This window comes from Meleagris gallopavo, chromosome 5, assembly GCF_000146605.3.
Source record: "Meleagris gallopavo isolate NT-WF06-2002-E0010 breed Aviagen turkey brand Nicholas breeding stock chromosome 5, Turkey_5.1, whole genome shotgun sequence".
NCBI lineage: Eukaryota > Metazoa > Chordata > Aves > Galliformes > Phasianidae > Meleagris > Meleagris gallopavo.
Genome location: NC_015015.2, coordinates 44,248,497 through 44,263,182, shown reverse-complemented (window position 1 = coordinate 44,263,182; position 14,686 = coordinate 44,248,497). Strand labels below are relative to the sequence as shown.

The 14,686-nt window shown below is 38.6% G+C and overlaps 1 protein-coding gene across 2 annotated transcripts in view; it reads left to right on the top strand.

The window, feature by feature from the left end:
- The window catches only part of BTBD7 (BTB domain containing 7), a 30,050-nt gene that overhangs the window by 9,777 nt on the left and 5,587 nt on the right, over positions 1-14,686 (top strand). The window contains exons 3-8 of one of the 2 annotated variants that reach the window (XM_010711848.2): positions 7,555-7,763; positions 8,880-8,955; positions 10,622-10,782; positions 11,014-11,157; positions 11,389-11,502; positions 12,909-13,098. In XM_010711848.2, the coding sequence (XP_010710150.1) occupies positions 7,555-7,763; positions 8,880-8,955; positions 10,622-10,782; positions 11,014-11,157; positions 11,389-11,502; positions 12,909-13,098 (894 nt within the window). The remainder of the gene's footprint in view (positions 1-7,554; positions 7,764-8,879; positions 8,956-10,621; positions 10,783-11,013; positions 11,158-11,388; positions 11,503-12,908; positions 13,099-14,686) is intronic. The other variant, XM_010711849.2, reaches the window with a different exon arrangement.

Sequence of the window (14,686 nt, the reverse complement as noted above, 5' to 3'; positions counted from 1 at the left end):
TATTTTAAACTTCTGATCAACTATTATTTTTTTTATTATTCTAAGCAATTTTGGTTTGGTTTGACTGCAGATTACTTTGTAAGTATCCAGATGTCATTTTTCATCAGTTTTAGCATATGATTCAGCTTTGATTCTATGTGAAATCTTCTTGCTCCTAACAATGATAAAGCCAGTTTCCCTGTGATTAAGACAGTGATGATTTGGCCATGTGCTAAGAGTCTTTACTGTCAAAGTAACATAAGATTGTTTAAAATTTACTTTGGCTTCACCTTGACTTAATGATCAGCTTAAACAGATCTTCCAAAGGAAACTGAAAACGAACTGATGTGAATAAATGAACTAATCAGCAAGGATATTTTGTCTCTAGATCTGATCTTAGCAAAACACATTTGTACCTAATAACCCAGAAACTGTTTTTAGAGGTTCTGTAGTATTTAACTATGAGAAAGTAAAGCTCTTTACTGCTTTTGCAGAGGCTTTGATGATTAGAGCCTTTTTCAGGATGCTCAATCACATCCCTCAGGAGAACGTTGCTGTTCTTCCTGTTTTGTTTCTTTTCTCTCTACCTGTTACCTTGCTGCACTCTGAGACTGTACTGGTGATTGTTCCAATGCACTGGCTCACAAAATCAGATGTAAAATCACTTATCCCTTCCTCTTCAACAGCACCATTATTAAAACTGCATCAGTTCCCTAATTCTGTTTGGTATGCATGGTGAAAACCCTTCTGGCTTTACTGTGCTGCCACATCCACTGTGGTTTCAGAAGTTTGACTCAAGTATCTTAATTGTTATCTATACTGAATGTATGCATCTTGGCCCTGTTGCTTACTGTCATGAGTAGTCCTGTTGAGGTGGTGGCACAATATGACTTCTCTGTTGCAGATTCTTACAGCAGTAGTCTTGCCTGGGAATCGGAAAGTAGAAGAAAATTCCAGAAAGTTTTCTAAATTAATATAAAGTAAAAAATAACACGAATCGAGGCTTTTAACTATGCATTTCCTTCCTTTTATTTTTAGGTATTTTCTTTATCCTTGACAAGAGTGAGAATAAACTTTATTTTAAAGTCATATTTAGTAGTACAGTCTTTGATCTAGAGGCAGATATCATCTGACATCAAAAGTACCCTTGATCTCAGCAGGACTGAAATACTGGAGCGCAAGGAAGCCCGCAGTAACAGTATTAAATACACACAAATGTATTGTGGGAAGATTATAGCAAGTGTGTCAGTTATCACAGTGCAGTATGAATTCTCAAAGGATCTAGTCTGGCACTTTAAACTATAAAAGAAACTGGGTATCATTAAGTAAATATTAACATAAATCTGACCTGTTACTTCCTTAACATGATTCACTTGTGCTCAAGTCTGAAATTACTACTTAAGTTTTATGTTAAGAAAATGAAGATGGGAGAGATCAGGAAGTAGAAACAGTCTTTCTTACGGTATTGTTACGTGCTAGGGCTATATGTGAAGATAAAGAATTCTACCCCGTGGTGCAATCAGAGTTGCAATTGGGCATGTAATTGTGATGTTGCAAACAATTTTTTGCAGAGAAACAGGTTTGATCACTTGTTTTCCATCTTTCATTTCAGTCACCTGTTTTTTAGGAAGTATACAGCTGAAATACTGACTGTCAATGGCTGGTAGCAGCCCTGTTGAACATCAGCTCTTTCTCACTCTGCCTTTCATTGTCTCCATTTTATTGGCCAAGTTGGCAGCTTTTGCTTCTGTCCCATGATTGTTTTCTGCTTAAGCTGGACTAGCTAAGCTGTCTGCTGCTGAATGTGCTGCTTAAGGAATGCTGACGCTCAGTCCAGGACCATTGTCGACTGATGACTGCCAAAGATGTAACTGCAGATTTCGGGCTTCCTAAATCCATATGTTCTGCTTGTGGTAGGAGCAGGAGAGTGAATTTATTTGCACTGTTTGGGAGATAAAACATTAGAAAGAATTGTGCGATGGATTTTGAATGTCTTATGCATGTATGAAGTATCTTAAATTTCTGGCTAAGCTTATAACTTCAAAAATCCTTTTGTTAATGCTCACATGAACTAACAGCTATGTAGTTTAACAGCAATGTTATGTTTTTAAGTTACACGGATAGCATTGTTTTCATCTGCTCTAGAATTTATTGTTTGAAGCAGCTGGGTAATATGCTGTGTTAGAATTTACACAATTTATTGAATGTTCACAGTGTGAAGAATAACACAAAATGCTGCCTAACCTTCCATTCATGTTTTGTTGTTGCTGTAATGATCTGAAGTGCTTTAAAGTGCTGCTGGCTCCATATTTGAACTCAGCAAATAACCATGCAGTAGGTATTAACAGATCTGTAATAGGTGTACTTTGAATTCAGTTTCTCAAAGATGGAATACACAAATGTTTTAAATTATCCTGTGTTTAGAAAAATCAGTGGAAGGATTAAAGTAGCTTGAAAGAGGTACTGAATATACTTCAGTATTGTTTGACTGCTTATGTCCTTAGACTCCTTGATGTCCAGTGCTGCTTCAGTTTTATCTTCTGCACAACACTTGTTTTTCACTCCGAGAAGCTAAAACTTATTTGTGTCAGTGTCAGAAAGTGAGAGGGGATAAAATGCACCTGCAAGGCTTGGCATTGGTTAATATTCCCTCCTGGCAGCGCCGTGTTCTTTTGAAGGAGGGCTAGAGCTTTCTAGCTGCTCTGAGTTTTAGTGTTCTGCTTCAAACTGAAAAATCTAAAATGAGATGAAAGTAATCAACTGGCAAAGTCAACCTGCTGAAACTATCTTGTTTTGTAACTGCTGGACTAAACAATGGGTCCACAGTGTAATTATGGCAAAGTACAGGTTGTTACACTGCTGCTTATGTGAGATAATAGTGCAGACTGGAAACTACAAGTTTTTTAACCTAACTCTTCTGCTTTGCTCTTACTGTTTTTGTAGGTGATACTTGTATTGCTGTGTCTTGAATTCTGAGATCATTTATATCTGAAACAGATTTCAACTGTTTTTGGCTGCCACAAGGGTTGCTACTACCATGCTGCCCACTTTGGTCTCCTTGGTCCAGTTTCTTATGCTGGTAATAGATCTCTGGTTGCACAAACCCTAATGTGGAATCAAATTAGACAGAATGGAGTTGAGTAGTACACTGTGTGGCTACCTGAGTAGTGCTGTGACACAAGAGCAGGGGGTGTAGAGTGCAAGAGGAAGACAATCTGGTCTAGTTCAGCTGTATGAGATCAGCTTTTGTGACTGTTCAAACATCCTACACGTGTGAGCTTCCTTCTAAGAACTTTTCTAAAAGTACAGGTCACATTTGCATCCTTGGGCTTGTAAGATGTGTAAGAGGCTAAATAAGTCTTTCTCCTTTTTTGCTTCTCTTTGCACCAGACACTTGATTAGAACTGCAAGGATGCTTATGGGTGAAAAGTGCTTCCTTGCAGCTTTTAAATATGTGGTAGTCCAGACTAGCTGTATATCATGACTTCAAACTGTTTTCTGCATTCTAGCAGATTCAAAAGCGCAGATCCATGGTGCACAGTCTCTTCTAATGTGACAAAATTTAGAAACTATTTAATAACATCTAGACCCTGTTTCATTGTCAAGATGAATTCTTGTTTCTGTTTCTCTTGGTGTGGTATGCATAAGTTTAAAGGGAAAGGTCTCCACCACAAAATGACTTACAAAACTGTTAGCTTTAATTAGTAAAATCTTTGCTTGATCCTGCTTTTGCAAACTGTTGAGGGCATTTAATTTATTCAGTGGGTTTGTCAACTGCCTTGACAAGATCCAGGCTACTGGTTAGTATGGTGAACGTGGGCTCAAGCTGTTTCTGCTTGCAAGGGCTATAGAACATGTGAGAGGGAACTGGAGAAACAGAATTTGTTTGCAGGCAGGACCTAAGGCTGTTGGCATCCAGCATAAAGAGGATGTGAAATAGACTCTTGTCCAAAATGTGATAAGGTCGTCTTTCATTTCTCCAGACTCCAAGCAGAATCTTTGAAGTATACTGATGGTCAGAGAAGCTTGTGGTAGAGCAGTTGGGGACATTGCTAATAAATCTTGGAACAGCACTTGCTGCCTGAAAGTTATGAAACAGCGCTCATAGGAAAAAAAATACTCTATTCTGCTGTAGGGAACAATACTGTGGCTATTCGTTGGCTTTTTTGCCAAGTGTCTGAATCTTAAAGCAAGAAAGCCTTTGGCCAAGGAAAAGAAAGATTGTATTCCTTCCATGGCCAAAATTAAGTTGTCCTAATTTATTTAGGTGTTCAGAAAATCACTTCTCTGTTACCTCGTACTTGCTTCTGAAGAAATACTTACAATATACACACTGTTCTGACACATTGGTAGAAGTACTTGGGAAAAGGACCGTTCCATTTACTAGTTATCCTAAATGAGCTTTTCATCTGATGTCATTCTGCTGGTAATTGTACAATAAGGCTTCTTGGAAGAATTGAGACCAAGCTGATGCTCTGGTTCTATAAATCAGTAGAACTTGGATCCTCAGAACTGCATTTCCGTGGGTATGTAGCTTTCTCTCTTTGCAACAGGAACAGCTAACCTAAAATAAACACTGGGTAAAGAAATGGCATGGAAGACTTTGGGATAAGGCTCTTTGTGCTTACAGTTCAAGTTTTCTTTTGTCTAATTTCAGTGAATGAATCTATGTATTGCCTTTGAAATGAAACAATCCTTAGATGTAATCATCAGAATTCAGGGGATGTAATTAGCTGCTAAAACCAGGCTGTGTGCAAGCAGAATAATTAAAATGCGCAAGAAATCGGGATAAGATTTTAGCCGGGTGAGACAAGCAAGTGGCCTTTCAAACAATTGTATGTTTCTTATTTGGGGAAGCCTACTGTAACTGGGCACTCCAGTGGTGGGTTAGCTTTGTTGGCCTTGGCAAGTTTGTTGCAAACGTAATGTTTTCCAATCTTTAGAGCTCCAGAAGGGTGAATAAAAGGGTTGGAGTGTGGGGGAGGTGGAGACAGCACAATTCAGTGCAATGTCAGTCATAAATGGTGCAAGTAAAAATGTAAGTAGAAATGGATTCTCAAATGGAAAGCTTCCAGATTTCATTTGCTCATATTTTTGACGTGCTGAAGTGTTTTGGGCTTATTTTCAAAGTAACTTTTTTTTAAAATACTAGTTTGCATGTTTTTGAACAGAATTTTTTTAATGAATTCAGAATACAATATTCATTAGGCTTCCTGAGGATTCCCACCTTTGAAGAGGGCCATTTCTCTGACTTGTACAAAAAAAAACAAGTAATGTATTTTGGAGAGTGGTTCTGATCCTCTGTTCTCATCCAGGCCAGTGCTGACTAGGTTGATGGTCCAGGTTCCTCTAAACAAGTAGTGCTGCAAGTAAAGTAAAGAGCTCACTTTAGGCTGGTTCTTGCTATGCAGTTTAGAGGCCAACACATATAGTAAGGAATCTGTCCTCCTTTTTCATAGTTAAAATGTGTAACCTGATGGTAAGAGGTAATTCTGCATTACTTAGTAATGGTAAAGGATAAAACAGGTGTGTATGAATTGTGTTTCGACTTATTTCCCTTGGAGGGGAAAATAAAGACAAATGGAGAGCCTAACATGGAATTAATAGCATAATGATACTTTTAATACATCTTCTTCAAGGTATATGCTTCCGTGAAATGTTTTGTTGGTGGCTCCATTGATACATATGGTCGTATCTGAGGCATATTAGGCACATGGGAGTATGAATCATTCCACATGCTCGTTGAGGAAAGCTTTTTGGTTATAAACTTGGCTAGATTGTATTACTGTTGGGGGGACGGTGTTGCCATAAATTTACTCGAAAATAAATAAAAACTGTGTTCAAAACTGTATTTGTTCAGACATATTGATGAAACTTGTTGCAAACACTCTCACTGAGTATTGATTGTATATACTGCAGGCACTGTGTTTTGTAGTTATAAGTTCAGGAAAATAAATATTGGAATATTCTTGCAATTAACGTACTGGCTGTTACAGTATGGAGTAGAAATGCTCGTATTTTATAGGACAGGCAAATTTATAATATCCTTTTTGTTTTATCAGGCACTTTCTGTTACCTTTTTCTCTTGCTGCTTAAGCTTCCCATTTCAGTGAGTGTGCTCCTGCAGTCTTCCACAGCACGTTCATTTGTTACTCATAATGACGCCTCATTCACACTATTAGTTGCAAGAGAGAGAGTCAACACATAATGTGCTGACCTAAGTAGAGAAGAAAGACTTTGTTTTTTATGCTATTAGTTGATGTTTTTTTGAACTGCTTCCATACAAAAAAACAGATCTGTAGCACCAGGAGTGTCTGTTTGGTCTTTGTGTTGACAAAAGTTAAGGTTGCTACATTAAACTTTCTTCATCCAAATGCTTGGTAAGGAGATACATTTCTGTAAATAAGTCAGTTTTTTTTTCCCCCCATCTGCTACAAGGAAATGTAGCATATAAGCATGATAGCATATAAGTAAAATAATTGCAATGTAAGCATTCTGCTGTCAGCCATCCAGGGACCTCTCATGGGCATGAGTACAGCTATAATTTTGTGTTTGTAGTGGATTGAGGCTGGAATGTCTAATTGTATAGTAGAATTCTTCTCAAATTGCTATCTTTATAGTGCAAATAGAACTCACGTTGTGTGAGTATCTAAGCCAGATGTAGAAATGAAATCAGCACTGTGGTACAGTCTGTGAGCAGGGCAATCCCAGCTCCCTGCATTTTCAGCCCTCTTGCAGTGTTTCCTCTCACTGATTTTGAATCTATTCCACCGTTTCTCAGAATGGAAAAATACCCTTTTCTTCAGAAGACACATACTCTGCAAAAGAGTAGATTCTAATGCAGCAGAAGCACAGAGAAGCTGTAGCAGACTTGGCCCAAGGCAGAGCACCTGCTCCTCTCACGCTTTCTCTTTTGTTCCGTATCTGAAGAGGTGCTCTCTGTCCTGGCACCCCACTGGCTTTGCAGGCTGGGATGATGGCCTAGAGCAGATGCTCACTGCTTCCTGCCTTTGCTGCTAGTCAGAAAACTGCGCTTTGCTGCCCTCGTGCTGTGCTGAAGAGCTGAGTATAAGCAGTACCTCACAGCTCTTGCTTCTGATCCTCTGCACGATCTGTCTCACAGTCCACATGAAAAGTGACACCAGCAAAAATCCCACCTGTGCTAAGGCTTTTCTGCCTTTTCTGAATATGCTGTAACTAGTAATTGCTTCCATTCCAACCTGCAATTTTAAAATGAATTAAACAGTGTGTTTAATGTGTGTTAATCAAAGGGCCTGCTAGTGTGGTTGAAGTAACTTTCAGTCATTCACCTTGGCGTGCCAGTAGAAGTAACGTTTTGTGTGGCCATAAAAGGTAAATGACCAAAACAGTTAGAATCCTAAACCTCAATTAAAAATTCAGTCAGAACTTAACCTTGTTTGCAGATCTTGGTCTGTAGGGCACTTCTGGTTTTATTCTCACTTTAACTGTGGTGGGATTTATATAATCCTTTTTATTACATATTTTGACACTTCAGGATGTAAGTGCGTCTATAACAGCTATATTGATTTGTTTTGCTTCGCTTTTGTTTCCTAGGCTGTGAAGATATTATTGCTGAGAGCATCTCTCTAGACACCTTAATTGCCATTTTGAAGTGGAGTTCTCAGCCATACGGTTCGAAGTGGGTTCATCGTCAAGCACTGCATTTCCTCTGTGAGGAATTTACCCAGGTCATGACTTCAGATGTCTTCTATGAACTAAGCAAGGACCACCTGCTTACAGCTATTCAGTCTGACTATTTACAGGTAACCTGCAGCTCAGAATATAGCTGGTTCTGCTTGAGGCAGGATATGTTGTGCCACTGCCAGAAGCACTTGTGAGTAACCTTAGATTGTAGTCAAAAGCTTTGTACATAAGCACTACTTTTTAAGAAGTAAAATATAAAATTGAAGTAGTGAATAAGAAAAACTATTTTGTTCTTGGCTTGTAACGCAACCCAAGCTGATGTTATATGCTGTTACTTAAGAGATTAGTAATAGCTTAGAAACAGATGCAAATTAGTTTAAGTAAAGCTTTTGTGAACTTAACATTTCTTTACAGGCTCAAGTGTTTTATTAAAAAATAATAATAATGATTATGTAGTCATAATACTTATACTGCTACAATGTATATCCTAGTTAGAGGCAGTGAGAGCTAATAAATTCAGAAGTGGGGAGACAAAAATGTCTTATCTTGCAAGCGGTGTGGAATCAATTTGTTTTTCCTTTCTGCTTTGTAATGTTCCTTCAGTGAGTGTGGGTTTAGGGACAGCAAACTATACTGACTAATGGAAAACTTGTGGAGATTTTTTTGCTGCCACCTCTTCGATGAATGTATCTTTAATGATGGCTACCAAATATAGCATAAACAATATTGGACCCTTTAAATTCTATCTGTCCTAGTCTTGCTTTTTAAAGTATGGAATGTTAGAGGTTATTTAAAATGATTTGTTAGAAAACAAACTTAATTTTTTATCTATGTGAGTTTTTCCTCTACAGTTGTTCTTTGACTAGTATATGCTTGAGGTCATCATGTAGTTGATTTTAGTTACTATAACTTCTCAGGCTGTGCAGATACTGAATTTGTAACATTAAATAGAAAATCTGAACAATGCCCAGTGTTGTAATTGCACCTTTTGAATCTGTCATTTGGATGTAATACTTTTTTCTTCCTAAGGATTCAGTAAATGACCTAGATGTAGGAAACAGAGTGGTGATATATCAGTAGTGCTCCTTAAAATATTTAGAACGAGTACTATTAAGAGACATAAAATAAAACACTTATTTTGCTGCAGTTGTTTCTTTTTAACCATGAAAGATTTGTCTGTATGTGTGTCATTTAAACTGATCATATGTGGATTACTGACTTTCTCTTTCTACCAGGCAAGTGAACAAGATATTCTAAAATATCTAATTAAATGGGGAGAACACCAGTTGATGAAGAGAATAGCAGACCGAGGTGAGGATACTTTTTAGTCATGTGCTGTCAAACCAAATAAACCATAATGTTTCTAAAGCCTTATTCTGGGTAATCTGTAATCTAAGAAAACTTTGAATCTGAGAAATCTGCTGCTCATAGTGTAGTCAAAACTAGATGAGCACAAGAATCTTTTGAAAAGGATGAATTATCCTGTAGTGGAAAAAAAAGAAAGCATAGACATTCTGAAGGAGCTGAAGTAACTCAGTCTCAAGAAGAATGGGCTTAGGGGGAATCTTACTGTCATAAGACATGTCTGACATGTCTTATGACAGTAAGAAAATGCAGCCGTGCTTTTTTCTTTGCCTCTCATCCTTTCAGAGCGTGCCATGAGGCATTAATTCCTTTTTTTTTTTTAACTGCAAAGAAGAGTCAGTGCAACAGGTTGCCCAGAGAATTTATGAAATATTCATCCTTGGAGATAATAAAAACCTCACAGATTAAGAGCAATCTCTGTCCTACCTACCCGAGAAGGAGTGGGGAATAAGATGGTTGTGGCTTAATGTGTTTTTGAAATCTGCTGTTACTGCTTGCAGTACAGCTGTTTTGTCATGGATGTGTTGGATGAGATGCAACAACAACAACAAAAAGAGTTGAATGATGTGATTTTTAGTGACCTAAGTACTAGAATTTTGTTTTTGAAACAAATTTTTACATGTTTGATTTATACATGGTTGGAATGTAATGGAGCAAGTTAAGCTGACTTGAAATGGTGGCATAGCTGCTTGTTTGGAGTAATTGTGCAGCTTCCTGATCTGTGATGATCATTAAGTAAATAGCTCATTCTGTTTCCTGGGATGTGATGCACAAAAGCAGAAATAAAATCTGTCAAATTCTGTCAGACAGGGCCCAAATTTAGTCCCATGGTTCTATTTAAATGTAAGATGCTTGCAACAGTGAGTGTGGTGATATCAGTCAAATATTGGAAAACACTAAAAATGTGGTCTGAACTTGGGCTGCCTGTACTGAATGGGGAATGTCTAACAAGTTTCCTCACAGACTGAAGTTAGTCAAGTTCAGGTTGGGCACAGTAATTAAAATACAGGTAAAAGTAGGTATTTACTTGGGGAAAGAAATCCCAGAATGTCATATGGTGTCATTATGCAGTCTTCAGAAAGATATTCCACTCCTGGAATAAATTGATGGCTTATGAACTTGAGAGCAATTTAAGTGGTTGTGACGCTGCAGTTACTGAAGTGTTTATTCCTTTGAGGCTGGGATAATTTATCCCAGCAGTCTCCTCAGGCTTTAATTTGTAGAAAATTGGTTTCTGAAAACTGGTGGGGAAGAAGGAAGGCGCTGCAGAAGAGCGTCACTGGGGAAACTACAGCAAGACACAAACATTTTTGTAGCATAGTTCTAGGTAAAGCTTTATGAACATGGAACACAAATGCTACTCTTGTGTTTCTTTCAGGCTTACACATTGAACATGACAGCTGTACAAATGGCCAGTGGTCATATAACCTGATCCTGACTTTGCTGATGCTTTGTATCAAATTTTAATGTGTGAACCACTTTTGTGGGACAATACTGAGAAATGCTGCTTTTTCTAAATTTTCTGTAACTTCCTATGAGCCACATAACTTATGATTTCTTATCTAGACATTTTTATTGTATGAAATAACTATTTTTTTGTTCTTTTCTACAGAGCCTAATTTACTGAGTGGTACTGCTCACAGTGTGAACAAAAGAGGCGTGAAGAGGAGAGATCTTGACATTGAGGAACTGAGAGAGATCCTGTCTCCACTTTTACCTTTTGTCCGCATAGAGCACATCTTACCCATGAGTAGTGAAGTACTGAGTGATGCAGTAAGTCAGTCATCTCATACAAGTATTATCTCTCATTTCTTTGTATTTTGGATTCTACAGAAGTCTATGCAAGGTTACATGGATTTTTGCATTTTTTTGTACTTCAAATCTGTCAGAAAACTAAAACAAAAATACAAAAAACAGTGATTTAGGGATTCAGTGCAACAAATACATTTCTTTCAAGTTCTTTTTTATTTAATAAAACATTAAATTTTGTCTTCATTCTCCAAGATGAAGAGAGGCCTGATTAGTACTCCTCCTTCAGACATGCTACCAACATCAGAAGGTGGAAAGTCAAATGCCTGGCTGCGACAAAAAAATGCTGGAATATATGTGCGGCCGAGACTGTTCTCACCGTATGTGGAGGAGGCTAAGGTAATCATCATTAACTTTTGGCTGTTGTTACACTGAAGTCATCAGGGGGTTCTGTGAACAGGGAAAAATTTTGGTGTGTTTTGTCTCTCTTTGCATGTACTGGCCTAAAATACTAACATTTTCAATTTAACAAGACTTACAAGTTTGATCATCAGGCTCAAGTCTCTAGAACTGATCAGAAAAATTTCAACAAAATATTTTTTTGTCGAAATTGAAATGTTTGCGAGACAGATCTTGATGAAATTCCACCGGAAACAAAGCAGCGTTCTGAGGGAAACCTCCCTGGTTTCCAGCCAGTTTGCCGGCCCAGCTCCTCGGCAGCCCACCTGGCAGGCGGATGGCAAGGTGAGAGCCTGAGAGTCCCAGTCTGCAGCTATTCAGCAACCTTGGTGCCAGGTCTTTCAGGCTCCCCAGCTCCCACTGGAGCTAGGTGGAGAACCTCTATTCCACTGGGCAGAGGACTCCAATAATCCGTTTTGTTGTTTGAATCAGAACCAGAATTCTTTCAGTCCTGTGCGAAGTGGAATAAATATCTTGTGTCCAACTTGATTGCAGTCCTCTGTGTCTCATTCACACAATGGTTTCCTTATTCAATATCTTGTATGAGGACTGTAAAACTGAAGAGCCCGTGCCATATTCTGTTTGACAGAATGGGACCCTTATAGATGGCCTACTAATTATTTGAAGCAATTCTATCTTAGGTCATGAGCTTGTGAGTCCCAGCTGTGCAGGTGACTGCCAAACAATAGGATAAGGTGAAGCTGTGCACATCCACGTTGTCTGGAAACTCTGAACACTGCTCTCAGATCTCTCACCCTGTGCTTAAGACAGAAAATACCTTCTAAAGTTTGAATGGTGACATCCTCTTTGAGGAGAGGGGAAAAAGAATTATTTTGCATTTTGAGCACAGATGAGAGAGCACCAGGTGGCACTAAAGGAACAAAGAAGAACTAGCCAGTTAAAAACTTAGCTTTGTACCTTGGACTGTTAAAACTAACAGAAATGTGTTTAAAAATGTATGATAAAAATATTGACGCTCAGTTTTCAAGTGTGTGTTATGGGAGTGCTTTAGCAATAATCTTCAAGTTCATTCTACATGTCTTTTTGGTCAGGAGTCCAACTTGTTTCTGATAGCATTGCATTTTGCTGTTATTTTTCTAAGAAGTATAATTAGTTGTTTAAGCTTAGAGGAATTATTCTTGTTTACTATCTGGTAACTGTTCTTATTCATTTTGATTACTGAGAAGTGCAAAAGCTTCAGATAAGTGACTTCTAATTTATTTCCCTCTGTTCACCTTATTTTTGAAAAATAAGCTTAAATAAGAACCTTATTCAAAGATGTGCATAAATCCCTTTGTCTTGTTTAAAACATCTAAGGGAAACACATCTCATTTTCAAGGTTCTGTCTTTCAGTGGTACAGAGAGTTGAGAACCATAACCGTCTGAGGGAGCATTTAGATTTGCCTTGAGAAGAATATTTTCGTTTTGACACATACAAATTAAACAAAGCAATCTTCCCAAACTTTATTCACCAGCCTACTATTAGCTTTGAAAAGCCAGTGCTAATAGTGACTGGAAACTACAGTAGAAAATGATGTGGATGTGTCAGATACTGTTGGGGACCTGCTTTAGACACGTGGTCTTGGAGCTGTGCTTGCAGCAGCTCCAGGTGGCCTTGGGGCAGTGCTTGCAGAAGGTCCTGGTGGATGTGTGCAATGCCTTCACGAGGGCTCTAATGGCTGTCGTTGCAGTCAGTACTGGATGAGATGATGGTGGAACAAACCGATCTCGTTCGTTTGCGGATGGTCCGAATGTCCAATGTGCCAGATACCCTTTACATGGTAAACAACGCGGTGCCGCAGTGCTGTCATATGATTACCCACCAGCAAGTTAGTACTAACCAGTCCAGTCCTCCTTCAGTCATAGCCAATGAAATCCCAGGTAAGGCTGCTAGATCACTGGTAACTCTGCTTGATCTCTTGTGAATGGTTGGGGGCTTTGGAGCAGGGGAAAGCGAATGTGTGAATGCTACGATCTCCTCAGAGAGAAGCACTTCTGTAGTATTTTCTTTCTTTCCACCCAGCAGTAGTGTTTCTGAATTGATCTACTCTGAGATTATTTATTATGCCATCCACATACATTTTGTAAGAAGGTGAGCTACTGGAAGGAGTAGTACTTCTACCTGCTTTGGCTGAGCAATTTGAAAAACCTCGGACTAGTTAAATTCACTGTAGAATATTTGCTGGACCCTGGCTCTCTGTTCTCGGAGTGGTTGGTTATCAGATTTATACCAGTCCTTCAAGATGGATATGATCCAGAAGGGTATAAAGTGGCTAGATATCTTCTAAAATCAAAAAGGTAGATGGACCTTAACCTGTAGAACAGTCAACTTGACTCAGTTTTCTAGAAAAAATGTTGAAGTAGGCATTCAGAACATGTTTTTTTGTTGTTGTTGTTGTTGGTTTACCAAATCTATTTGAGGTTTTAAATCAAACCAACTTAATTCCTTGTGCAACAGAGTAAATTTTCTTAGGTGGATGTGTAGGTACTTTAGGTTACTTGGTGTTGACGCTCACGGAGAAGCCAGAGTCATTGTGATACATTGTCATTTATGTATTTGGTCTTTCAGTGTCAAGCTGAAAGAGTGTATCTAGTGGGATTGCCAAAGTATCTTTCTGTGTGTAGTTAGTAACTTAAAATGCATTTTCATCTGTGAACTGCCAACTGCATTGGAAGATGTGATTTGGACAAGGTTTTGCCAGATCTTGGTTTCTGGAGAAGCTGACAGAGGAAATGATTTCTCAGAAGTCTCCAGCATTTTGCAGAAGCTCTTGTGGTCAGAAAAACATGTGACTCTGGGGGGCAGTGATGCATCTTGGCCAATTGGAAACTCCACTGCAGCTTGATTCTATACAATGTAATATTTAGGAATTATTGTCAGCCCTTAGATTTGAGCATAGATGTGAGCTGCGAGCCCAGCCAGTAGCTGGAGCATGGATATTGTCACGTAACTGCCTGCTTTGCTTTGTTCTCTAATTATGCAAAAGATTTGGTTGTTTTGCCAATTCTTTGAGGCAGGAAGGATAGATGAGAGCTGATTTGAGGAGATTCAACCATGTCCCAGACCCTTAACTTGTACAGGAGTCTGTCCTTGAAGCACAGATGCTGCATGGGAGCTCTTGAAGGGAGAACCAAGCATCATCAGCTTTGTGCCTCTTGGTCTGGGCTCTGGGAACATGAGCTGCTTTGCAGTTTAGGCATTCTCCAGCTGTTGCTTGCATCTTGCTTGTACTGCTGTCAATTGACTTTATTTGCATAAAGGACATTGGCAGCTTCTCCTGGTACTTCTGTTGCAACGCTGTTCTGAGTTCAAATTCTGCTGAAGGTTGAACAGGTTTTACAGGTAATTGCATTTCCTTTAGTATTTTGCATTTTCAGCTTGGATTAGAAATCCTGCACCCAAGCTGTATTTTTCATGTACATGTAATATCCCTTCTGTATGTTTCACATGAATAATTGTTTAAAAAAA